The sequence below is a fragment of the Pistacia vera genome, unplaced genomic scaffold, assembly GCF_008641045.1.
Source record: "Pistacia vera cultivar Batoury unplaced genomic scaffold, PisVer_v2 Contig217, whole genome shotgun sequence".
Taxonomy (NCBI): Eukaryota; Viridiplantae; Streptophyta; class Magnoliopsida; order Sapindales; family Anacardiaceae; genus Pistacia; species Pistacia vera.
The window spans coordinates 516,110-540,615 of NW_022196021.1; the positions used below are offsets into that span (position 1 = coordinate 516,110).

Sequence of the window (24,506 nt, forward strand, 5' to 3'; positions counted from 1 at the left end):
TAGTTGGGTCAAAAGGAGGAGGAGGAGTTGTTAAGGACTGAGGAGTGAAGATGAAATATGCAATTACTATTACAATCAACAAACAGTTTATTGGAAACAAAAGTAACCCATTTACTTGGCTATTACTATACACAAATCTACATTTTTATCTTCTGCTTGTCAATTATAAATAAACCTGAAGAAAACCATCTAATTCTCCCTCTTAAAACGACTTTAAATTTCACAACCTCATGAGTAATGCTTGAAATTCTTGTAGCCAACCAGCTTTATATAAAGAAACACTTGACCACCAAAGTCCATGCCTTCTGGATACTGTCTATAGAGCATAAATCTTCTCAAGGTCAGATTCATCGACATCAGATATATTTGCCGAGTACACTGACCATGAGAAAGACTTGCTTGCACTTGCCCTTTTAATGCGTCTCTGAGAATCATTGCGGAAGAACCCAAAATGTTGTCGGAAAACAAAATAGCACATACTTGCCAGTGTCCCAACTAGAATTGGTGCTCCCATCAGGGTTATGGTGATAGCCATCCAGGAATGTCCCTTTCCCACGACAACAAAAGCTATTGACAGAAACGCTCCACAAGTACATGCACAGGCAGCCCACATTAGCTTGTTAACTACCGAAACAACCTGCTTCTGAGCCCTAGTGTCCCAGGCCACCAAAGTGATCTGAACCACCACAACAGCTAGAGATATGAAGAGGGATGTGGCGTTTAAGAGGCAGAATACACGGAAGCCTACTTTGTCACCAATGGTGGCCTTCCCCGCTTGCGATCCATCCTCTATATATTGGCCTGGTAGATTGAATAATGCCAAGAAAGCTATTGAGGCAAAAAGAACTGCAACAACTGTAATAGAATTGGTGGTGTTCTGCACAGCTTCTCGGTGAAGCTTCTTTAGTTCCTTGGCAATACCAGTAACTCGTCTGTTGGTCTTTTCATTTTGTATGAGTTGGGCACTTACTTCATGCTTAATATCACTCACAGTCCTCTTAAGTTCCATTGCTTCATCCACTTGGCCAACAAACCTTGCATGCTTGGCACCAGCCTCCGCAAGAGCTTCCTTGATTTCCAACGAAGATTCTCCATATTGGAGTTTGTCAGCCAAATCCATGGCAGCTTCTCGCTGATTATTAATAGCATTGACATCAATGGATGTATAGCTTAGCAATAGGTTTATTATCTGAAATATATAGATAACAAAATGTCAGTACTGTGAACATCAGCAAAAGTGGCAACCATGAAACTTTTCTTAAATATAGGTTTCACTCAAGGGAGCTACAAAAGCATGCAATGATTACATAGTTTTCATATTTTTAATATGCTAGAGACACCATTATGAATTAAGGAAAGGAATCCATAGTGGATTCTTGAAATTTGAGACATACCAACCAAGAATAAATTCTTTCATGTTGGAATTAACATTCTCTATCAAACAATGCTCTTTATAGTTATTTATATGCTTCTTTCTCTTCTTTGTTAGTTATTACTAAAGCCACAGGTGTCCCTCCATGTTTTGTATGTACAAATGAAGAAGAATCCTGGCAAGAAGTCGGTGGTCCTAATGTGGCAAGTGAATTCCCCATAAAGTACGTAGTTCATCAATTAGAAATTCAAAGAAGCAGTATGTAAGTTATTCTATTTCTTTTTGGTATTGGAAGCAAGAATAATAATATACTTAGTGCTGGAAGTATCAAAAGCATATAAAACAAACTGAAGAATGACAGATAAAAATAATAACTAATGATAAGGAGTTAACGAGAATGTAATATCAACAAAACATACCTGTGGACGACATTTCCTTGTAGCTATATGAACTGCTGTATTGCCCTTCTTGTCACGTTCATTCATTATAGAATGATCAGCAAGTAATATATCCTCTACTACTGAAGGGCACTGTCCCTTTACAGCCATATGGAGTGCAGTTTGACCTTTCTTATCTTTGATGTTGACAATTCCAGGATCACGATCTATCAGAGTTTTTACCATATCAATGAGGCCATACCTTGCAGCTGTGTGCAATGCAGTTTTTCCATTTTTTCGAACTATTCTTATGCAACTGACATCAGCATCCAAGATGGCATTCACCACATCTAAATTGTCTTTCACAGCTGCTGAATAAAGGGGACTAGTATTTGTGGAGTCGCATGACTTGCAAAGCACAGGCCAAATGCTCAAAAGTTCCTTCACAATCCCTAAACAAGATAAAAGTCAAGACCGCGTCAAGTTAAGAAACCTACCAAGCTATTAGAGATGAAGTACTGGCGGCAAGATTAGCATATGTTTAAATCTGTCATCAAAACCTCTATAGTCATGCTAACCACTGCAAATTTACAATCAGATGAGGGGATATATTTCTTAGGTTTAGCAACTAATAGGTGGCTTGGAATGACTTAAACAAAGAAGCAGAAAAAATTACTAATTTCTTGCCCCTCCTTTCAAGATAAAGGATTTGTGTATGCACAATTCAGAAATCCATTCAAAATGACATTATGAATTCTCAAGTCTTTCTAGCAAGACTTCCTATCGGCAAGCATTTCTACATCATCAAACTGTAAGTTCCCCTAGATTAGCTAGTCAATCAGTTAATCAATCTACACCCGTTATCATTGATTTAATCCTACCATAAACATAAGCAACAATATTCCATAATATCCTTATTACAGTAAAATAAACATGGCTACAAGTTGGGAAAATATATAACAAATTTATAACCATAGAGATATAATAAAAACTTTGGCTAATGATTTGAAGGTTCAAATTCAGGTATTTATACATATTGATGACACACAAGATGCAGTGGTTCTCCCACAGACAAAAAAATCCACTAAACCCTCAAATTTAAAGCATTTGAATCTCCTTCAATGAACTATAAAAACAAGCACAGACACTCCATAAGAACAATCTTATCCTGCCATGTAGCACAACCCCGAAAATGCAAAGAACTAACAAATCAAGAGCTTCTACTAAAAAACAACCAAATTATTAACTAAACTAGCTTAAATCATGGTCTTTGTTTCAATAATTTTGCAACTAAATCAGCTTCCTTCTCCAACCAAAAAAAAAAAAAAAAAAACCCTACGATTAACAAGTAAACTAATCCAATTAAAACACACATAAAGAATTAATCAAATCAAATCAAACAAAAGCACACAAAAGATAACCAAAATCAAAACATACCCAAGTGGCCTTTCTTAGCAGCAACATGAAAGGCATCCATATCAGACTTGGACCTGATCTTCACAATATCAACATCACAAAACTTAAGCAAGTAACTAAACACCTCTTGAAAATTATTATCAGCAGCCACATAGAGGGCAGTCTCCCCTGCATCATTTTGCATAACCATCAGATCAGAGACCAAAGAAGAGCCATCAGGAACCTCATCTTTTTTCAACTCATCAATAATCCTTTTCACGGCTTCAAGTTCACCGGATCGGGCGATCGAGAAAAAAGATTGGTAGGTGATGAACCTGAGTGACTTCGAGTCCATCATAACATAACAGCTCAGATAGTTCAATTCTAGCACAGTTTTTAGCACTTTCTCATCTCAAGCTTGTTTTTTTCTCTCCATGAAGGGCAGAGAATGGAACAAAACAAACAAACCCACTTCTCTACTAAAGTCTTCCTTCCTCTTCCAATTGAATGAAAAGAAGACTGAGACTCAATGTGAAAAGGACTTGATATAAATTACAAAAGTTTGTATCTTTCTTTTATTTTTATTTTGGTTTTTTTACAAGGTTGAGTGGTAAAGATAATTGATTGATCGAGTGTTGAGTGGATACTAAAAATTTCTTGGAGATTTTTATCAAAAAATTGGGGTCTACAATCTTTTGACAGCAAACACCATGTGGGGGGTTGACTCATTCCTCATTATCATCCTTTGTTAAAGTCAAGAAGACATGGCACTGTTGCTTTTATTGTCTCTACTCTCTATTATTTGCGTAATGTCTCAGCTACCAAAGACTTTAAGGCCCTCTGCCCCTCTCCCAGGCTTCACTGTTACTGGAAACTACAGGTTTATGACAATTTCATCCTCAATGTTTGGGAAAAGTAACAAAAGCACCCGAAAATATATTATTTTAAGATTATAATATTAATACCATTATATAGTTAAAAAAATCGAAGAAATAAAAAATAAAATAATATATAATTAGAAAAAGGGTATTATGATAAAATAATCCATTTTTGGATGTATTTGTTATTTTTGAAACTTTTGGATGTGTATATTTTTCTTAAACCTTAAGGATGAAATTGTCATAAAGCCTACAAACTACCTGTATTTTCTGGTAAATTGTTTTATATATATATATATATATATCTCCAGAAATCAATAATATCAATTATCGAATATTAGATGACCGTTTATCCAAATAAAAGATTAATTTCATATATGCTATAAGATCTATTTAGGGTTATCAGAAATCATAAAATCCACATATTTTGAGGAATTTTAATACTTCATAAGATTTTTAATAATTATAAAGAGGACTTTCGATAATTAAAAAGGTAAAAATTATAGATATACAAAACTTCATATTATGTGACTATTGTGGGGAATAGTGATCACAAAAAAAACAAATGAAAAATACCAAAGGATTGGCTTGGCAGTCAATAAAGTTTATTTTTTTTATTGATTTCATGGGTTTGAACTACCTTGCTCTATCACATTTGTGATTTATCTTGAAATATTGAGTTTGTAGATAATTTAATAAGTCCTGGAGATTAATTGAGATATGTACAAACTGGTCCAGACATTCTGGTCTCCCAATTAAAAAAAAAAAAAGAGCAAATGAAATTATTGTGGCAGAAAAAAAAACATTTATATGGGCGATAGAATATGGTATTTTGTGAAAACAAAAATGAGAGTTGAAGTTATAAAATAAAACAAATTAGACACAGAATGACAAGACACCCTTTTCAAACATTGACAATAGACACTGCCGCAATCCTGCATTTGTCTGTCTACCTACCAGTATTTGCATGATAAGCGTGAATAATCAGATTGCTACCTCAAATTAGAAGTTTGTTCTATTACAAGTTGCCCCCCATGTTTGGTTTATTTTAGCTGACTTCTTTAAAGCTAAATAGTTGTAATAACTTGATAAAAGTTCTTATGAATCCAAAATGCGTCTAACAAATTCAGAAACACCAAAGGTTATATAAGTTTAGCCTAAACTCTTTTCCAACTATATGAAACTCTTGCACATGGTTTGTTCCCATAAACCTAGTGCCCATAATGGTGTCCCGGCTAGACACGACTCGTAAAAGAGTGTTATGTTAATTATATATTTAAGTCAATAAAACACTATTTTACGTTGATAATCACTTTAAAAAATTAGTGATTACGTTGAGTATTAGGATAATGAAAATGAAAATAATATATTAATGACAAGCAAACTTGATGTTTAATGTATAAATAACGTGGGGTGTATGACATAAAGTAAATTTTCGCTAAAACTTTGATCTACTCATACCGTATGGTTTAGTGTAAATAGTAAACCGACATCGTATCGGATGTAAAGATTATGAAAGAGAAAATATTGTATACATGACATGAATTTATTAGTTTTGTGCATAAATATCGTGATATACCTAATATATCACATCATTATATCTAATTTTACATGGATGATAAATAAAAATCAATTCACAATAAAGAATGCACATTGATCATGAAACATGAGAAAAATTAAAGTCATGTTATAAATGTTTAGTAAAGTTTCATGCATGCATGAGGTAGATTCATCATACATAGCATAGGTTCAAGCTTGGGTTGGTTTGTGTATTACTAAAAGTTTTTGTTCACAAAAAAATTTATTCATCTTAATATATAAGAAATTATTGACAAAGACAACCATCATACTAAATTTTTAAGAAAATAATATAAAATAAAAGGAAGCCACCGCTTTCACACTTTACCAAAATTTCAAAAGTAATAACATACTAAAATGTTGAAAAAGAAAGCTACCATATGCACACAGTTCACTCATAATTTTATCCCTAATTCAATATTTGATAGAAAGTGCAATGAAAATAAATAATAATAAAAGTTTTTAAAATTATGTAAAATATTTATATGCAAAGTATAATTTTAAATATATATAATCTTATATCATATGGAGTATTATTTTTAAAATTACTTAAAACTTTCTTCTTTTTACTAGTAATTTTTTTTATTAAATACAACATTATTTATGTACTTGAATTTTACAACCAAAATATGAATATAATAATTACAAATTTGGTTGGCCGCGCACGTGAAGCGTCATCGAGGTTGGTGGCCAAGTTTTGATTAAATCACGACTTCCGTCGGTCGGTCGGTGAATTATTGCGAGGCGGTCGGGCACTGGCTTTGGCTTAAGCCCGTGAATCTTTTACTTCTTTATTTCCAAAGATTTATGTTCACGTGATCAAACTTTTACTCTTTTTAATTCTTAAAAGTTAATCCATTTTTAAATAATTAACTTGTTATATGCGGACCCAAACACTCATGTAATATTGGAAAATTAATATAAGATGAAGATTAGTATATGTATTATTATTATTATTATTGTAAATAACTTAAAACTTTTAAGTTAAAAATATCATCCATATATATATATATATATTTGAATACTGTGACAATAAAAGAGTTGTATCACGTCAATTTTTATAATTAGTTTCATATATAGTATCATTAAAAAAAAATATTATATAAAGGGGCCAAGGGGGTGTTTGTCTAAGCTTATAAGCTGGTCAAACTAATTTATAAGTTCTAAAATTAAGTTGATCTGTTTATTTATAACTTTTTTGAGTTTATAAGTTAAACTTATAAGCTAAAAAAATAAGTTGGAGGGAGGTACTTTTTATTTTTGGCTTATAAGCACTTTACTTATAAGTTAGTTTGACAAAGTATATTACCACATTACCCTTATTTAATTTGAAAATTCTATAGTATACCCTTATTTAATATAGTACATTTTTTAGTCATTTATAATAAAATAAACTTATACGCCACATTTTATCAAACACGTCAACTACTTATCAGTCACTTATTAGTACTTTAATCAAATACGTAATTGCTTAAAATTTTAAATGCTTAGAAGCTAAAATTATATTATAAGAACTTGTTGTTTATAAGTCAATTTTCATAAGCTCAGACAAACACGCCCAAAATATGCATATATTATCGTTAAATTATCTGTCTCATCTGATATGGATCTTTCCTTAGCTTTTTAATTCTTATTTATCTTTAATATATCCTCATTTATCCTTAGTTTTTAAGGATTAAAGATCTTAGAGTAATGCTACAGCCACCAAAGGTTGTGCGCCGAATCTGTACACTGAATAACGTGACAAACTCTTGACCGTTGATTCATTATCAGTTAATATTAATCAACGGTTAAGATTTTGTCATGTCATTCGGTACACATATTCGATGCGCAACCTTCGGTGACTCTATCATTTTCCAAGATCTTATGACATATGTCATAAATGAGATAAGTGACACTACTGCCCTCACATTTTCTATCTTAGTTGATCCCAATTACTATTTTCTTCTTAAATACAGTTTTATCCTTAATGAAAATTACTAAATAAGACTCAAAAGTATTTCATATACAATCTATTTAAAATAAATATTTTGCTATTAATTTATAAATTTTATTTCATTTTTAATGTCATAAACCCTAATTTTATTTTGAAACAATCAAGAAGAAATGAATTTTGATTAATCATATATATGCTTTAAATTCTTGACTTTATTTTATTATTTTTATTGTTTCCAACCTTCAATTAATTTGCACATTTACATAATTTATAAGTTTGATATTTATTATTATTATTAAAATGTATTTGGTGTCAATATGCACAATTGCTTATATATATATATATAACAATGATTGAGAAAGTATAGCATGAGTAGTAAGATATATAAAGATAAGGGTTATTTTGCAGATGGATGAGATTTATATAGACATTTAAATATGTTTAAAAATTTTAATAGGGTAGATTTAGAAGTTGGATTTATTAAGATATATTATGAGGGGCCACTGGCATCACTCGAATGAAATTGAATTATTAACATAGTTTATTGATTTGTTTTACCATTAATTATTTTTTTTTCTTAAAATTCTAGTTTAAGAGGATTCTCAATTACTTGTCCTCTTTTCTACTTTTTCTCTGTGGAAAGTAAAAGACTAGGAAGAGAATAAATTTTATTATTTTATTTAACAAAACAAAAATATATTAAAAAAGGGCTAAAATTACAATCCACGCAATATATTAACTTTTTTCTGTATTTTTATATTATTACTATCATTTTATGTTATTAAAAAAAAAAAATTTAGCAAAAGGTTTTATTTACAATCTAGCAAGATAACCTTTTTTTTTTCCTTGTATTTTTTAATTTTATATTATAAAAAAAAATTAAAGCATAAGAACTTCGGTTAGATCATAAAGATTTTTTAGTTGAAAGATACTTTCGAAGCGGTTTTAGTATTTAAGTAGAATCTTATCAAAAAAAAATTTAACATCAAATGTAAACCATTAAATTTTTAAATGGATAAGGATAAATAAACAGCGAATCTTTCTTCCCTTGATAGATATTGATAAACAATTTATTGACATAGATAAATAATTAAGACAAAATTTGAATCTAAAACTTGATCTAATTTTTTTTTAATNTTGCAGATGGATGAGATTTATATAGACATTTAAATATGTTTAAAAATTTTAATAGGGTAGATTTAGAAGTTGGATTTATTAAGATCACTAGCATCACTCGAATGAAATTGAATTATTAACATAGTTTATTGATTTGTTTTACCATTAATTATTTTTTTTTCTTAAAATTCTAGTTTAAGAGGATTTTCAATTACTTGTCCTCTTTTCTACTTTTTCTCTGTGGAAAGTAAAAGACTAGGAAGAGAATAAATTTTATTATTTTATTTAACAAAACAAAAATATATTAAAAAAGGGCTAAAATTACAATCCACGCAATATATTAACTTTTTTCTGTATTTTTATATTATTACTATCATTTTATGTTATTAAAAAAAAAAAATTTAGCAAAAGGTTTTATTTACAATCTAGCAAGATAACCTTTTTTTTTTCCTTGTATTTTTTAATTTTATATTATAAAAAAAAATTAAAGCATAAGAACTTCGGTTAGATCATAAAGATTTTTTAGTTGAAAGATACTTTCGAAGCGGTTTTAGTATTTAAGTAGAATCTTATCAAAAAAAAATTTAACATCAAATGTAAACCATTAAATTTTTAAATGGATAAGGATAAATAAACAGCGAATCTTTCTTCCCTTGATAGATATTGATAAACAATTTATTGACATAGACAAATAATTAAGACAAAATTTCAATCTAAAACTTGATCTAATTTTTTTTTAATCCAAAAATAGCTTCTTTTTTTTTTAATTACTTAAATATTTAGGCTCTGTTTGATACATTCTTCTAAATATTATTATTGGGTTTCCCAATGAAGTTAAACAGTAAAATTGATTTATTCTTAAAATATTATTCTATATTATTCAATTTCTTTTAAACCCCCTTAAATTTGTTAATTTAACTAAACACTCCTATTTTTTTTTTTTTAAATTGTAAAAACACCCCAGGAACCCACATTATACCAGATTCCGACCACTACTACCGGAAGCTGGGTGAAATCTGGTATAATGGTGCACTACCAACTGAATCTAGCCAGTAGTGCGCCGATCTAGTTTTTTCTGTGGATCTAGTCGGAAAAAACCAAATCTACGGCCAAGATATGGTCGTCATTGACCATCAATGATGGCCATATCTTTAGCCGTCGTTGACGACCAAATGCGACCAGATCTGACAGGAAAATGCTAGATCTGGCCGTCAATAGTCAGATCTAGCTTTTTCCTGCCAGATCCACCGTGGATCTGGTCGAAAAAGATCATATCGACATGTGCTGATACGACAACTCTGGTAGTGGTAGTCGGTTGTCCGTATTTAATGGGTGGGTCTGGAGTGTTTTTGTAATTTTTAATATTTTATTATAGAGATGTTTAGTAAATAAATAAACATATGGGGTATTTTTGTTAATTTTCAAATCTTACATCGTAATACTCATCCAATTTAATTTTTTTTTTAAATATTATTCTAAAAAGTATCAGAATAATGAACTAAACAAACCCTTAACTTTCAACAGAAATTAATACAAACTATTCCATACAAACTGATATGTTATAAAGTGAAATGAATTTGTATAAAAAGGTAATTTAATAAATACTCGTTTAAATAGATGAATGACGTAATTGTGTTACATTAATTTATATATAAAAATTTGTATAATTAGTTTGTATATTAACAACTCAAAAAAAATTATAAATAACATGGATATATCATCATCAAATTATTTATCTCCTTTTATATGGATCATTTCTTAGCTTTTTTATTCTTATTTATTTTTAATATATTAAGGATCTCATGACATATGTCATATATGAAATAAGTGACTTTATTATATCGCATCTTTTATATAAGTTTGTAGCGAATAGTATTTTTTTATTTTTATTTAAGATTCTAAGAGGAATCTCAATTACTTGTTCTCATTTCTCCATGTTCTTTATGCAAAGTAAAAGGCTAGGAGGAGAATAAATTTTATTTTATATTAACTTTCTTTCTGTATTTTTATATTATTACAACAATATTATTCTATAAAATTATTTTTTTTAAAGCGTAAGAGCTTGGGTTAGGTTTAGATCATAAGATTTTTTAGTTGAAAGATACTTTCTAAGTGGTTTTAGTATTTAAGTAAATTTTATGGAAAAAAAAATTTAACATCAAATCTGAACCATTAAATTTTTAAATTGATAAGGATAAGTATAGAGCGAATCTTTCTTCACTTGTCTGATAAGATATTTTTGATAAACAATTTATTGACTTGGATATATAATTAAAACAAAATTTCATCTAACTTTTTTTGGTTATTATCTAAAAATAGTTTTTTTTTTTTTAAATTAAGTAATTACTTAACTTTATTCGGAAAGTTAGATAGCCAAATAGATCATGAAAACGTCAAGAAGATAAAAGTACAACAACCTTATAATATTTTAAATTTTCTTTCATATTTTTACTCAACAAAATAATATATAATATCTTCTTTTTTTCTAAAATGGAATTTATTTTACTAAATTACCATAAATCTGTGACAATAGGAACACGTCGGATAAGGTATAAAGGATAATGGTCAATTAAAATTAAAAAAAATACAAATTTCAATTAAAAAAACATGAGAATAAGTTATTTTCATTATTTTTTTTATCAATCATAAATGATAAATATAACATAACAATTAAAGAATTAAAATAAATATTTTGTCCGAAATTTCTTAATTAGTTGGATAAGATATTTTAAACATGTTTAACATAAAAAGCATGTGTCCACCATATTCTAAAATCATTTTAGCATTATAAAATCATTATATAAATATTTTATTTCTCTTTTATTTATACTAAAATGTTTTATGGATTATATCTTAAAATAGAAAATCGAAAAATTATATCTAAATTGTCACAAATTTTCCATTTAATATATAAATGAAAATAACATGTCAATAATATTTATTGTGAAATCTATCTGTCAATATTTGATTAGGAAAACGTGACAGCACTATAATTAATGGAGCTAAATTAAATCCAATATTTGATTAAAAAAAAAATAATAATAACAAATTCAATTTTTCAATCTTCCTGTTTGCTGCATTTATTTCTCCCTTTAACTCTCTCCCTTTCTCTTCCAAATTTAAACCCCCCAATCAAACTCAATTTCAACATTTTCTCTGTATCCCCAATTCCAAATCTCCCTTTTCAAATCTCATCTCCCTTCCTTTTCTTTTCATCTTTCTGTAAATTTCCCTTTTTGTTTTCTCCTCATGGGTTTTGGTTCAATTTTTCACCGCAAAAAGAAATCCAATTCACAAACGCCGTCGTTGTCGTCCTCCAACGGATCACAATCTCCCAACGTTGCCACTGCCACGATGCCCTTTCACAAGCCGACAATCTCCGCCACCATCCCGCAATTCCACGAGCTGGAGCATGTTTTTAGGAGATTCGACGCCAACGGCGACGGCAAGATCTCCGCGTCGGAGCTCGGCGCCATTCTGGCAAGCCTAGGCCATGCCACCACCGACGACGAACTCGACAAGATGATGAGGGAAATCGACTCCGACGGCGACGGCTTCGTCGACTTCAACGAGTTCGTCGTACTCAACACCAAGGGCGTCGATTCGGAGGAGATTATGACCAACTTGAAGGACGCGTTCTCCGTCTACGACATTGACGGTGACGGATCGATAACGGCGGAGGAGCTATTCGAAGTGTTGAAGAGTTTGGGCGATGAATGCACTCTCGCCGAGTGTAAGAAGATGATAAGTGGAGTTGACAGTGACGGTAACGGTACGATTGATTTCGAGGAGTTTAAGGTAATGATGATGACGGGTTCGAGGTTTGAGTAAGATTCGATGGAGGGAGAAAGTTGACTCACTGATTTTTTAGATTCGAGTTCGATTCAAGAAAATGTTTCATTGTTTTCTCCGTTGTTATAGTTTCTGGGTTCTCTGTTTTTACTGTTTTGGAGATGAGATGCTGTGAATATTTTGGAGTTAATGGAATTATTTTTATAGTTTTAATTTTAATTAATTAGTTGGGTAAGTGTTAAGTAAAAGAAAGGAATTTTTGTTTGGTGATGAAGTATAATTTGGAGGTCTAAACTATGGTTTAGGATATACTAATCTCAGTTTTATTATAAATATTTGTTGAAAACATTCCTGGAAAGTTCATTATGTTTTTTGCTCTCTTAAAATTGGGGTTGTTGGTTGGGCCGTTGGGGTTCGAATTCGCAAACCACAAAGTCAAAGTTCGAGTTTGGTTCCACCTACGCTACGAGTCAGGGTTTGATTCCAGTTCTACCTATATGTCTAGAGTCGGGTCGCAATCCCCTCTTACATGGTTGAATCCGGTTTCGAATCTCATCGCACTTATATGATTCCGTTATGTTAGGTTCAGTCCTCTCAGGAGCACTTACATGATTAAATATCTTGTTTCCAACCCTATTCACAAAGGGGTAAATGATTTATTGATTATATAAATATTAAATAAAAGATAAATGTATATTTATTCGCTACTACTGTATATTGGAAAAATTGGGTGTAAAACTTTAATATATAATATAATTTTGAAGATGTAAAATGTAATATATAACAATTAATAATGTGTATTGTACTAGAAATCTTTTATTCGGATAACAAATTAAATTTCAAATTTATACTTCGCACGAGCCACATAAAAATACACAAGCTTAAAAACCAAAAATGGGCATAAATAAACGAGCAATGCTAGTTTTACAAAGATACATACAAAGGTGGCATATAAAGATAATCTTCATCTTTGATTTTCAGATTTCTCTCTCTCTCTCTCTCTCTCTCTCTCTCTCTCTCTCTTTTTCCGTTTTTTCTTTGTTTTTTTCTTCTGGATGATGTCACTTTGTAGCTCTCTTTGTATGGGTCTTTGTAAGGATAACATTTTTCTAAATAAACACTAGGGTTAGCAATAATTAGGCGGTTTTGTGTTGGAGGCTGGAGCCATAGGGGAGTTGTTTAGTGTTTACTATATTTATATAATCAATAATGCTACAGACACCAGGATTATGCACCAAAATCTTACACTGAATTACATGTCACGTGACTCAGATCTACCACGTATCCCGTTAACAAATATTTTGCGAGTGAACGGCCGTTCATCAACTTTGGACAGTCGTTCACTGTTATTGGACGGGAGTCTATTATATGTGGACGCCCGTCCATAATGATGAACTCCCGTCCATATTATATGGACGGTAGTCCATTTATTACAGACGAGGGCCACATACAATGAACGCCTGTCCATACTTTAAAAAAATAAAATTTTAAATAAAATGCAGGGACGCTTGTTCATCAGTTATGGACGACCGTCTCTGAATTTTGGAACCCCATCCATATTGTAAATTAAAAAAAAAATTAAAAAACATTTTGTTCTTACTCATGCCGTTGTTTCTGCAAATTGCTCTTCTTCGAGAACTTCCTTCACACAGTCCAATTCCTGCGAAACTGATCGAACGGCAGCATCAAATGAGAGCACATGGTGGTCACCATTTGGCCCCAGGTTTACCTCTTTGTCATCAAAAATTGGGTTGCCATACATCTTTGATGTTGGCTTTGGAGAGAGTTGCTTGTGGTTCTTCCTGCCACTGAACCAAAAGGGTGGTAAGGGAGAGGCAATTTGGTGTTTGTTCAAGTGCCCAGCATTATCAGACCCCAACGGACTCTGACCCAAATCAATTCACAATGAGTTGTCTGACGACTCATCTTCACTGAAAATTGGACTTTTCATTACTTCCCCGACAGAGATACTCTTAGTTTCCTCAAATATGGTGCTTGTTCCATCCCTGTCAGAACTGTTATCCTGATCCATTTCCGTATCAAATACATCTCTCACATGAGCAGATGTGAATGCATCAGAAAAGGCTGGCAATTGAGAACCTGGGCGAATCTCGAAAACCTCATTATCTTCAACTCTAGTCAATCTATCCAGATCATCAACAGAAATCACTAAGGTACAAAGGATATTCAAGGGTAATGAAGACGAAGAAGAAGAAGAGCTGATATGGGGAATGAAGACGAAGAAGAGCGAAGAAGAAGAGGGGCTTACTATTTTTGTTTAGAATTTTTTTTTTTTTTTTTTAACTATGGATGGACGTCCATTGTATGTGGCCCCCCATCTATAGTAAATGGACTCCCATCCATATAATATGGATGGGAGTTCATCGTTTGCTATTTTTGTGTAGAATTTTTTTTTCTTAAAGTATAAACAGACGTCCACATATAATAGACTCCCGTCCAATAACAGTGAACGGCCGTTCAAAGTTGATAAACTGGCGTTCACTCGCAAAATATTTGTTATCGGGATACGTGGCTGGTCTCAGTCACATGACACGTAATTCAGTGTAAGATTTCGGTGCACAGTCTCGATGTTCGTAGCATTGTTGTTATATAATTACCTTAGTAGCTTGGTCTATTGGGCTCGTGAGGTGTTCCTGCAGGATCCAACCTCAATCACCTAAAAAAAATTAGTAATATTTATAATTTCTTATTTTTATTGAGAGTATATTTGAGAATAAATATTAAAAAAAACTAGAAAATACATATCGTGTCATTAAAACTGCTTTTCATATTCAAAATCCACTTTATATAAAGCACTTGAATTTTTCTTTCTAAGAAATTTATTCGTTATTTCAACCAAAAATTATAAAAATTTATAGAAAAATGCTTTTAAATTATTAGAAGCCTATTTCGTGATAGCCAAAATTCTTAACATTTTGAAGTTATTATTATAATGTTACATCTTCAAACTATTATTATAATTGAATAAAATGAGTGAATTTGGAAGATATATCGATNAACTAGAAAATACATTTTGTGTCATTAAAACTACTTTTCAAATTCAAAATCCACTTTATATAAAGCATTTGAAATTTTCTTTCTAAGAAATTTATTTGTTATTTCAACCAAATATTATAAAAATTTATAGAAAAATGCTTTTAAATTATCAGAACTAGAAGCCTATTTTGTGATAGCCAAAATTCTTAACATTTTGAAGTTATTATTATAATGTTACATCTTCAAACTATTATTATAATTGAATAAAATGAGTGAATTTGGAAGATATATCAATAGTATTTATATTAAAAACAATTATTCTTATATAAATAAAGTCATATATAAATGGTTTGATACCATATACATGTATTATATCTTATTTAATTGATATTAGTTATTAAAATAAATTATATCAATTAATATAATATTTTTCTTATTTTTGTTTTTGTTTTCATAACACTTTAACTTGAACATATATTTAAAATGAATCATAATATTTAAAAAATTTATAATAAGAAAGAAGAAGCAAGGAGTTCCCAAAACTACCCCCACAAACGCAAAGCCTTTTTATCTTCACACAGCGAAATTGAGCTGCAACTGAGCAGCCATGGCAGCTTCAAAGATGGTAATAATGTCGTCTCTAACTCATCACATCCGCCCCATAACGTGCGCCGCATCTTACCATACGCGGCTGGTGCCGCAGCCGCCGGACCTGCTCAAGTGGGTGAAGAAAGAAGGCGGGTTCGTGCACCAGGCCGTCAAGATATCACAACAGCAAGATGACGACAGCTATGGCCTTGGATTGGTCGCCTCTCAAGACATTCCAAAAGGGTCTCTTCTTATTGCTCTTCCTGATTATGTACCATTGAGGTTTGAATCCGACGCTGGAGATGAAGCTCATTCTGTTTTTGTCAATTTAGCCCGACAAGTTCCAGGTTAGTTTTTTTGGGATTTTTTTATTTTTATTTTGATTATTTATGAACTTACTTTACTTCAAAGTTTGGTGCTTTATAGTTTATTGTTAGTGTTCTAGATTTTTAATATGGATAATTAGAAGTATTGGTTTGCTTTAGAAAGTAGAAATTAGTTGTTGAATATATGAATTTTTATGGAAAAAAAGAACAAAAAATAAAAATAGGTTCTATTTTGAAATTTCATGTAGATTAATTGTGATAATTTTGATGGAAACTTTACTTAATCTTTGGCCTATAGGTTTTCTTTGCCTTGTATTATCTTAGTTGGCGATCATTAGGATTTTTTATCGTGACATTGCTAGAAATTTAGTAATCGTCTCATGTTATTTTGCGTATTTGTTATAAGAAATGGGGTTTCTTTTTGTTTAATACAACTCGATTTAAAAGATGACTGATTTCTGGAATTTTGATGAAGTTTGAGCTCATTTGTGGTGTTTTTAAAGGCACTAAAATGTTTATGTTGCAATTTTATTGTTCTAGTAAGCATAATGCGTAAGATTTACTTGGTAGTTCATTCAAATTTGATAAACTTGTGGCTAAGTTTGTTTCAGTTTTTTTGGAATAGACAGGAATACCAGCGATGGAAATTTCCTTCTTATGCTTTGAGCAGGCCTAATTCCTATTGTCTTGTTGATTGGATAGTTTCTCACATTAGAGTTTTGTATGAATCATTTAATCAAGTAAAACTCTGCTGCTGTATGATGTCAGATAAATTTACTTAAATGCAAAATAGGTTGGTAACTTCAAGTTTTGTAAATTAGGATGTTTAGAGTTTTGAATTTGAGTAAAGTGGACACTGTGGGAGCATTTGGCAGAGGAACTATGGGCAATGAAATTGGGTTTGAAGCTTCTGCAAGAAAGAGCAAAGGTGGGAAGCTTCTGGTGGCCATATATTAGCAATCTTCCTGAAACTTTCAGTGTTCCAATCTTCTTTCAAGGGGAGGATATTAAGAACTTGCAATATGCCCCTCTTCTTTACCAGGTATATCGTTTGCCCAACTCATAGCTAATATTAACAGTTGAATAACAAAGGTTGTTTGGTCCAAACTTTTAGAGCCGTGCTGGAAATTGGAAATGATTGCCTGCTTAAGACAAACTCATGACCAACTCATAGCTAAGATATTAATGTAGTTTTTTTGCTCTGAAGTGACTGCAAAAGGCTCATGACCATGGTGGCCAAATGAAGGGAACATATATACCTTTGTTTAAATTCTTAAACAGCTCTAGATTTTCAATTAGCTTTAAAGGGACCAGTAGTTTCTTAAAATTTATCTTCTTAAATCAGGTAAACAAAAGATGTCGTTTTCTTCTTGATTTTGACCAAGAAGTCAGACGTGCTCTAGAGAGTCTGAAACCGAATGATCACCCTTTTGGGGGCCAAGAAATAGGTGCATCAGCTCTTGGATGGGCTATGTCGGCAGTCTCATCTAGGGCATTTCGTTTGCATGGAAAAAAGCTTGCAGATGGGACCCGCAATGAAATCCCCATGATGCTTCCTCTTATAGATATGTGCAACCATAGCTTCAATCCAAATGCTCAAATTGTTCAGGAAGAAGATGCAGGCGATGCAAAATTGCTAATAAAGGCAGGTTCTCTAATTTGTTTTCTTATATTCCTCAATCGCTTATATCTTCTGAAAAGAAATTGTATACTTCTTTGCGACACTAGAACTAAAGCTTCTCATTCTTGAAGACAGGTTATAGCAGAAACAGAGATCAAGCAAAACGACTCTTTACTTCTTAATTATGGGTGCCTAAACAATGATCTTTTCTTGCTGGATTATGGATTTGTGATTCGTTCAAATCCTTATGACACCATTGAGCTAAGATATGATGGAGCGCTTATGGATGCTGCTAGTATGGCTGCTGGGGTTTCATCACCAAACTTCTCCTCTCCACCTGCGTGGCAGCAGCAATTTTTGTCCCAGCTAAATTTAGATGGAGAAGCTTCAATTTCCAAGGTTTATAATTACTTTTGTCTTGTTATGATTTGTTTCCTATTGAATTGCTTTTAACTAATTGAAGGGCACACATCATATTAGTGCTCTATGGATAAGGCTACTTTTATCACTCTCTTCTGCTCTTCTCAAATTCTGGTCAAGATACTTCTCCTATTTAAGGGTGAGCTTGGTTTAGAAAGTGTGAAGCAGCTTATTCTTTTGGCAAAATTAGGTCAGATCCGAAAGTGAATAGGCTTAGCAGCTATATGCCTTTATCTATTGTCACAATTAACCTGAGGACAAAAGTCTTAACCAACAACCTGACTTATGCTGCTTACAACTTTTGCCAGTAATTTCCATTGTACTCGTTTTCTCTTTACTCTATTTTCAAAAAAATTGTGACTGAAATTCAATGAGAACACATCTTCAGTAGCTTCAGTCTTTACCGAAAGAAACAGAGCAAATCTTCTAATTCATTTCTTTCTTTTTTATTTTTTTAAATGCTTAAAGAATATACCCTGATCTTCATGCAAAATGCTGGTCCTGGATGTCACATTTTAGATCCAATCCTTTTGGGTATAAGCTCGAGCAGCATTTTACGAGCCATGAAATACTAGTATACTACCAACAACAGCTTACTATAAAACTTTTANTGCCAGTAATTTCCATTGTACTCGTTTTCTCTTTACTCTATTTTCAAAAAAATTGTGACTGAAATTCAATGAGAAAACATCTTCAGTAGTTCAGTCTTTACCGAAAGAAACAGAGCAAATCTTCTAATTCGTTTCTTTCTTTCTTTCTTTTTTATTTTTTTAAATGCTTAAAGAATATACCCTGATCTTCATGCAAAATGCTGGTCCTGGATGTCACATTTTAGATCCAATCCTTTTGGGTATAAGCTCGAGCAGCATTTTACGAGCCATGAAATACTAGTATACTACCAACAACAGCTTACTATAAAACTTTTAACACAGTTTTAAGAAAAATGATGAAAATCCTTGTTTAGAAACTATTATACTTTTGACCACTTATCTCTTCTTTCTTTTTGTATTTTTTTTTTTTTAATTTTATCCTAACAGGTAACCTTAGGAGGTCCGGATTTGGTAGAGGGACGTTTGTTGGCAGCCTTAAGAGTATTACTAGCAAGTGATTTGGAAACAGTGCAGAAGCATGATTTGAACACACTGAAATCTCTATCAGCTGAAGCTCCCCTTGGAATTGCAAATGAAGTAGCTGTTTTTCGCACTCTTATTGCATTATGTGTGATTGCACTAGAACATTTTCCTACAAAAATAATGGAAGATGAATCCCTATTGAAACAGGGAGTTTCAGCTTCTACTAAACTGGCCATCCGGTTCAGAATCGAGAAGAAATCTATGATCATAGACATAATGAGAAATCTCTCAAAGAGGGTTAAGTTACTATCATGTAAGGAAACAACTGCTACGCAAGGCTGAAAAACGACAGTTCAAGATTCATCTACTGCCGTATGCTGGCCTCGACTATTTCATTTTCTTCCTCTTGCCATGTAGGTTTTCATTGCCTATTTTCCTTTAATTTTGTACCCATTTCGGATGCTTTTAGCAATTTGATTATGTTTTTCCTGAAAAATTTTGATAGTTGAATTGGTATTTCTGCTAATGTTTACATCATTACTTAGTAATTGCAGTCAATATGTATCACTAGTAAACTGAAAACTAAATTGTACTGAAAAATTTACATGAAAAGACCAAGAATATATATTTTTTTTTGTCACAGGGGAAAGGGCAGTTTCTTTGTATTTAAGGGATCATATTAAAATGAAAACTAAATCATGGTTCTTCTCCTAGGATAATAAGTTAAGATAAATTACATTTGAGTTGTATTTATCTTAATTATTTGATTTATAATTATCTGAGTCTTTTTTTAGTATTTTATTTAAGAAATCTAATAATAATGGAAATGAAGAATTAGTAAGTTGAACTCCGTTTTCTAGAAGGCGGCTCGCTCTATACAGACGACCACCAATTTCGTTCACACTTGCTAGGTTTTGGTACACCAAACCTTGAACAAAAATCTCAAAAATCAATTGAAGTAAAACATACCCACCTTCCACAGTCACAACTAACACCTAAATCATTTTAAAATTAATGGCTGATTGATCGAATATAGATATATCGGTACTTCACTTTTGATTGATCGAATATGCATATATCTGTACTTTTAACTTTTGATTGAATATTATATGTATCTGATGTGTCAAAACTGTTATTTTTTTCTTCGTTTTTTTATGAAGATATTGTTTCTGTTCATTCTATGAAGTTTTCCCAGAAAACAAACAAAAGAAAACAAGAAAAAAGAAACAAGAAGGGAGTTCTGGTTTCAAAGACATGTACAACCGAAACAAACAAGAAACCCCATAAACTAACACAAAGTTTTTTCTAGTTCTAAAAACATAGAAAAAGAAAATTTATCCATATGAACATCATCATCATCATCATCAAAGTTAATAACTTTCTATAATTCATACACGATAATTATTTCTAAAAACCCCAACTGATGAACAAACAGTAGCTCTGTCTCTCTCCGCCAACCCCAGTGGCGACCGCGGCCGCTGCCTTGGGACTCCGTGAGCCACTTGTCTTATCTCCGGCTGCTTCATCTTCTCAGTCTCTTGCTTGATCTTCATAACCTGGCTGTGAATCGCCACGCCACCACCCACCACCTTCATGTTGTTCTTGCTGCCTTCTTCTTTCTTCAGTTCCATTTTTTTTCTTCTTTCTTCCGCTAGAGAGAAGCTTTCAGAACAGTTTTGCTTTGCTATGAATCCTGGAGGAGTTTGAAGCGTATTGAAAAGTATATATATATATATGAAAAAAAATCTAATAAAGAAAGAGGTACTGATAAAGACACGGTTTATTCCTGCGGAAAGTGGTGGGTAAAGAGCTTGATATTGGTATTTAGTTAAGCTTAAAGATTCAATCTTAGACGACTCTTTCAACCGTTCACAATTGTTATCCTATATTCTCACGATACTCGTAACATAATAATTAATAATAAATAGTAAAAATTATTATTATTATTATTGGAAAAGAATGAAATAATTCTTTTAATACTCTTTTATTTTGATCCAAAAATATAAATATACTCGATATCTATATATTAGAGATATTATCAGTTTGATAATACCTTTTTCAGAAACTTACTAAAAAAGTATATTAAAAAATTAAATTTTTCAAAAAAATTAAAACATGTACATATTCATAAACAAATAATTAAAAAAATATCGGATTTTTTTTTCATTTATAACTAAAATATCGGAGAAAATAAAATATCAGTAATTATTGTAACCGGACTGGAATCCTGCTTTAATAAATCTATTTTTGATGTCATAAATTTTGGGTTTGACCAATATTTTTATTTTTGATGATAACTATGTTGACCAAGGTCAGCTGCGTAGATAAAGATGGGTGGCTGGCCTTCGCCAAATTTGTTCAACACTTGGAAGAAGATACCTTAATTTGACTGCTCTCTTTCTTGAAAAATTATTAATTCTAATATTTAATATCTGCCCCCACTTCCTATATTATTTTTTTAATAAATTTAAAAATACTATATTGTTATTGTCACATCTTACGATTGATTCCTGAAATCTTAGGTGAGATCAAGGCAATCTTATGAATCCACACTCAGATCTATTATTAATAATAATTAATTTCATATACTTGTTTTTCCCAAGCTCCAATTACTAATTAATTAATTAAAATTAGGGATTATTGTATTGAACTCTTTTGAGATCTCTTGTAAAAATTAAAAGATCATATAGTACTTTTTGTGTTCACATTAACTTGATTGATTGAAATGATTCCTTCTTCTCTAGAATTTCAACGTTCAAAGTTATTGATTTGGCATCAATCTAACTTATTAATTAGTCTTCCTTTCACACATGAAACATTTCACCAAGACGAATTCTACTTTCTAATGCTTTTGAAAAACTTATCACATGTTTTAGCTACACCTACGCTTACAAACAACACGCTTTCAAGGGCAACTTGCCACTTGCCTTGGTGGACTTATATTTCTTATTTTCCTTTATTCAATGGCTCATTTTCAGCTTTTTTTAAGCTTCAAAGTTCAAATTATATATATATATATATATATAGTAAACAACATGTTCTCACCTAAGGTTTAGGAAAATCTAAGTTGATACACTTGATTTCATTTATTACAGATTCTCACCCTTAAACTAACAAATAATTAAAAATTAGAGTAAACGACATGCTATTACCAAACTACCCTCCCATCTTCTTCTTCTTCTCTTCCGCGCTTCTCTCTATCTCTCTCTCCCTCAGCCACAACAATGCTTTTCTCTCCCTCTTGAAACCCCAAAGTTACCACCACCACCACCACCTATCAACATTCCACCCATTCACCACTATTTGACTGTTTTTCTAGCCGTTTTGGGCCTTTTTTGGCAACTCAAGTGACTGCGCCCCCTCTTGGTTTTTGCTCGATCTGGGATGTTTCTGATGGAGTTGAACCCCCTTGTCATCTCCATCATCTTCCCCATAGTCCATACTCCAAAGCCCTTTTGTTTCCTGATGCATTGACCCCTCCAATTGTCGACGCCGTTAGGTTTAGCGTTTTGTTGTTCTTCACCGGATTCCCACGACCAAAATCCAATTGGACACCACTACCGCAACCAACAACTCTCACTTTACAAAACCTCTCTGTCCCTAACAACTAGTTAGTTGTTGTTCACTGGGCGAGAGGTTCGTGTTCTTCATTGCGTTTTTTTTGTGAAATTTAATTTTGGAGATTGTTTCGGAGAATTGATTGGAGGGTCAGAGCTTTGGTTATAAATGGAGGTTGATCGTGTTTGTTTGATTTTGTTTTGGTTTTGGACAAATCGAATTTGTTTCTTTGGGATTTCTAGGGTTGATTGGTTGATTTTCGAAGTGTTTGAGTTTGTCATTTGGCAACAGTGGCTAGCTGGTGGTGGCAGTAGGATGAGACCAACGATCTCGACCAGGATCTCTAGCCAACGATGGTAAAGGTGGAGGCAAAGAGGAGGTGGAGAGAAATTTGAGACGTGGGATTATTTTGACGTTTTAACTTCAAATTATAATAAAAGATCGTTTTGCCCTTCAACTCTTAAAATAAAGAAAACAATGTTAGTTTAAAAGTGGGAATCTTGAATAAATGAAATCAGAGATATCAACTTAAGATTTCGCTAAACCTTAGGTGGGAACGTGTTGTTTATTTTATATATATATATATTTTATGATATAAGTAATCCTTCATTTAATTTTAAAAGTTAGTTGACGAAAGTAAATCATGTTGTCATGTTGTTCACAGTTTGATGTTATTATGTTACCTATATATATATATATATATATATAAATAAACTTATAATAAGTAATTAGTGAAATGACAATGATTCAAAATATCACATTTGCACCTTCAAAGTCGTATCAAATGTGTCACACTTCAAATTGAAAAGGTCTTGGATTATATGGTTAAAGTAAAGATCACTGTTTGAGAATGTGATTTGGTTGTTAGGCAGTTGATCTTTTGCGTGAAGAATATATAACGAAAAATGTGACACGTTGATTTTTTACAATTATATTTCTTGAATTGGTCACATCTATTGGGTTATTTATAAATTTTTTTTTTCTCTTTATCGATACTTTATTTTTATTTTTTATAATTACTCTATATTATTGTATTGTCCACTTATTTTGTATAAAAATTGAGTCATATTCTCCCTCCTCTAAAAATAATTTTGAAAATGTCTTTATATGTAGGGAGAAAGATTTCTTCCAAGTTTAGCAGCGCAGTTAAATAAGGAAATGATAATTATAATTGACCATTGTCATATATATTATGGCTTATATATCATTAAACTAGTAAATTAAGAGAGACTTTTAAATATATTTTTATGAGATAACTCTCCAGTTTCTAGAGAGATTGACCAATTGATGATAACTCTCCAGTTTCTAGAGAGATTGACCAATTGATTTTAATTTTTTTATTTTGGTGCTTATAAGATTTATATATGCTAATATCATGTATTTATTTAGTGCATTTCTTCACTGTTTGATTGGACCTCTATACAAGCTAATTTTGTGTTGCTAAAACCTGAAGGGGTTGGCTTAGTGGTTAAGAAGGTT

At 31.7% G+C, this 24,506-nt stretch overlaps 4 protein-coding genes across 4 annotated transcripts; 2 read left to right on the plus strand and 2 right to left on the minus strand.

Annotated features, from left to right (window-relative positions):
* Positions 1-45: 45 nt before the first annotated feature.
* LOC116130067 (ankyrin repeat-containing protein At2g01680) lies at positions 46-3,876 on the minus strand. The gene is made up of 3 exons (XM_031415813.1): positions 3,187-3,876; positions 1,792-2,201; positions 46-1,189 (listed from the first exon to the last, which is right to left on the minus strand). The coding sequence occupies exons 1-3, from the start codon at positions 3,500-3,502 to the stop codon at positions 317-319; spliced, it is 1,599 nt and encodes a 532-aa protein (XP_031271673.1). The 5' UTR covers positions 3,503-3,876; the 3' UTR covers positions 46-316.
* Positions 3,877-11,749: 7,873 nt separating this feature from the next.
* LOC116130097 (probable calcium-binding protein CML25) lies at positions 11,750-12,734 on the plus strand. Its single transcript, XM_031415848.1, has one exon. The coding sequence runs from the start codon at positions 11,902-11,904 to the stop codon at positions 12,481-12,483; it is 582 nt and encodes a 193-aa protein (XP_031271708.1). The 5' UTR covers positions 11,750-11,901; the 3' UTR covers positions 12,484-12,734.
* A 3,261-nt stretch (positions 12,735-15,995) lies between these two features.
* On the plus strand, positions 15,996-19,995 carry LOC116130008 (actin-histidine N-methyltransferase). The gene is made up of 5 exons (XM_031415757.1): positions 15,996-16,376; positions 17,231-17,397; positions 17,701-18,000; positions 18,112-18,375; positions 19,434-19,995. Exons 1-5 carry the CDS (start codon positions 16,049-16,051, stop codon positions 19,809-19,811), a joined length of 1,437 nt encoding a protein of 478 aa, XP_031271617.1. The 5' UTR covers positions 15,996-16,048; the 3' UTR covers positions 19,812-19,995.
* Positions 19,996-20,828: 833 nt separating this feature from the next.
* On the minus strand, positions 20,829-21,194 carry LOC116130133. The gene has a single exon (XM_031415895.1). The coding sequence runs from the start codon at positions 21,098-21,100 to the stop codon at positions 20,858-20,860; it is 243 nt and encodes an 80-aa protein (XP_031271755.1). The 5' UTR covers positions 21,101-21,194; the 3' UTR covers positions 20,829-20,857.
* Between the last annotated feature and the right edge of the window lie 3,312 nt (positions 21,195-24,506).

Bases quoted from the DNA above. Each gene is read 5' to 3' on its own strand.
- LOC116130067 (XM_031415813.1), bottom strand. From the start codon at position 3,502: ATGATGGACTCGAAGTCACTCAGGTTCATCACCTACCAATCTTTTTTC. The intron at 2,202-3,186 runs GTATGTTTTGAT...TATCTTGTTTAG, and splicing joins TGCTAAGAAAGGCCACTTGG to GGATTGTGAAGGAACTTTTG. The intron at 1,190-1,791 runs GTATGTTTTGTT...TATATATTTCAG, and splicing joins CAAGGAAATGTCGTCCACAG to ATAATAAACCTATTGCTAAG.
- LOC116130097 (XM_031415848.1), top strand. From the start codon at position 11,902: ATGGGTTTTGGTTCAATTTTTCACCGCAAAAAGAAATCCAATTCACAA.
- LOC116130008 (XM_031415757.1), top strand. From the start codon at position 16,049: ATGGCAGCTTCAAAGATGGTAATAATGTCGTCTCTAACTCATCACATC. The intron at 16,377-17,230 runs GTTAGTTTTTTT...AGCATTTGGCAG, and splicing joins TTTAGCCCGACAAGTTCCAG to AGGAACTATGGGCAATGAAA. The intron at 17,398-17,700 runs GTATATCGTTTG...TTCTTAAATCAG, and splicing joins ATGCCCCTCTTCTTTACCAG to GTAAACAAAAGATGTCGTTT.
- LOC116130133 (XM_031415895.1), bottom strand. From the start codon at position 21,100: ATGGAACTGAAGAAAGAAGAAGGCAGCAAGAACAACATGAAGGTGGTG.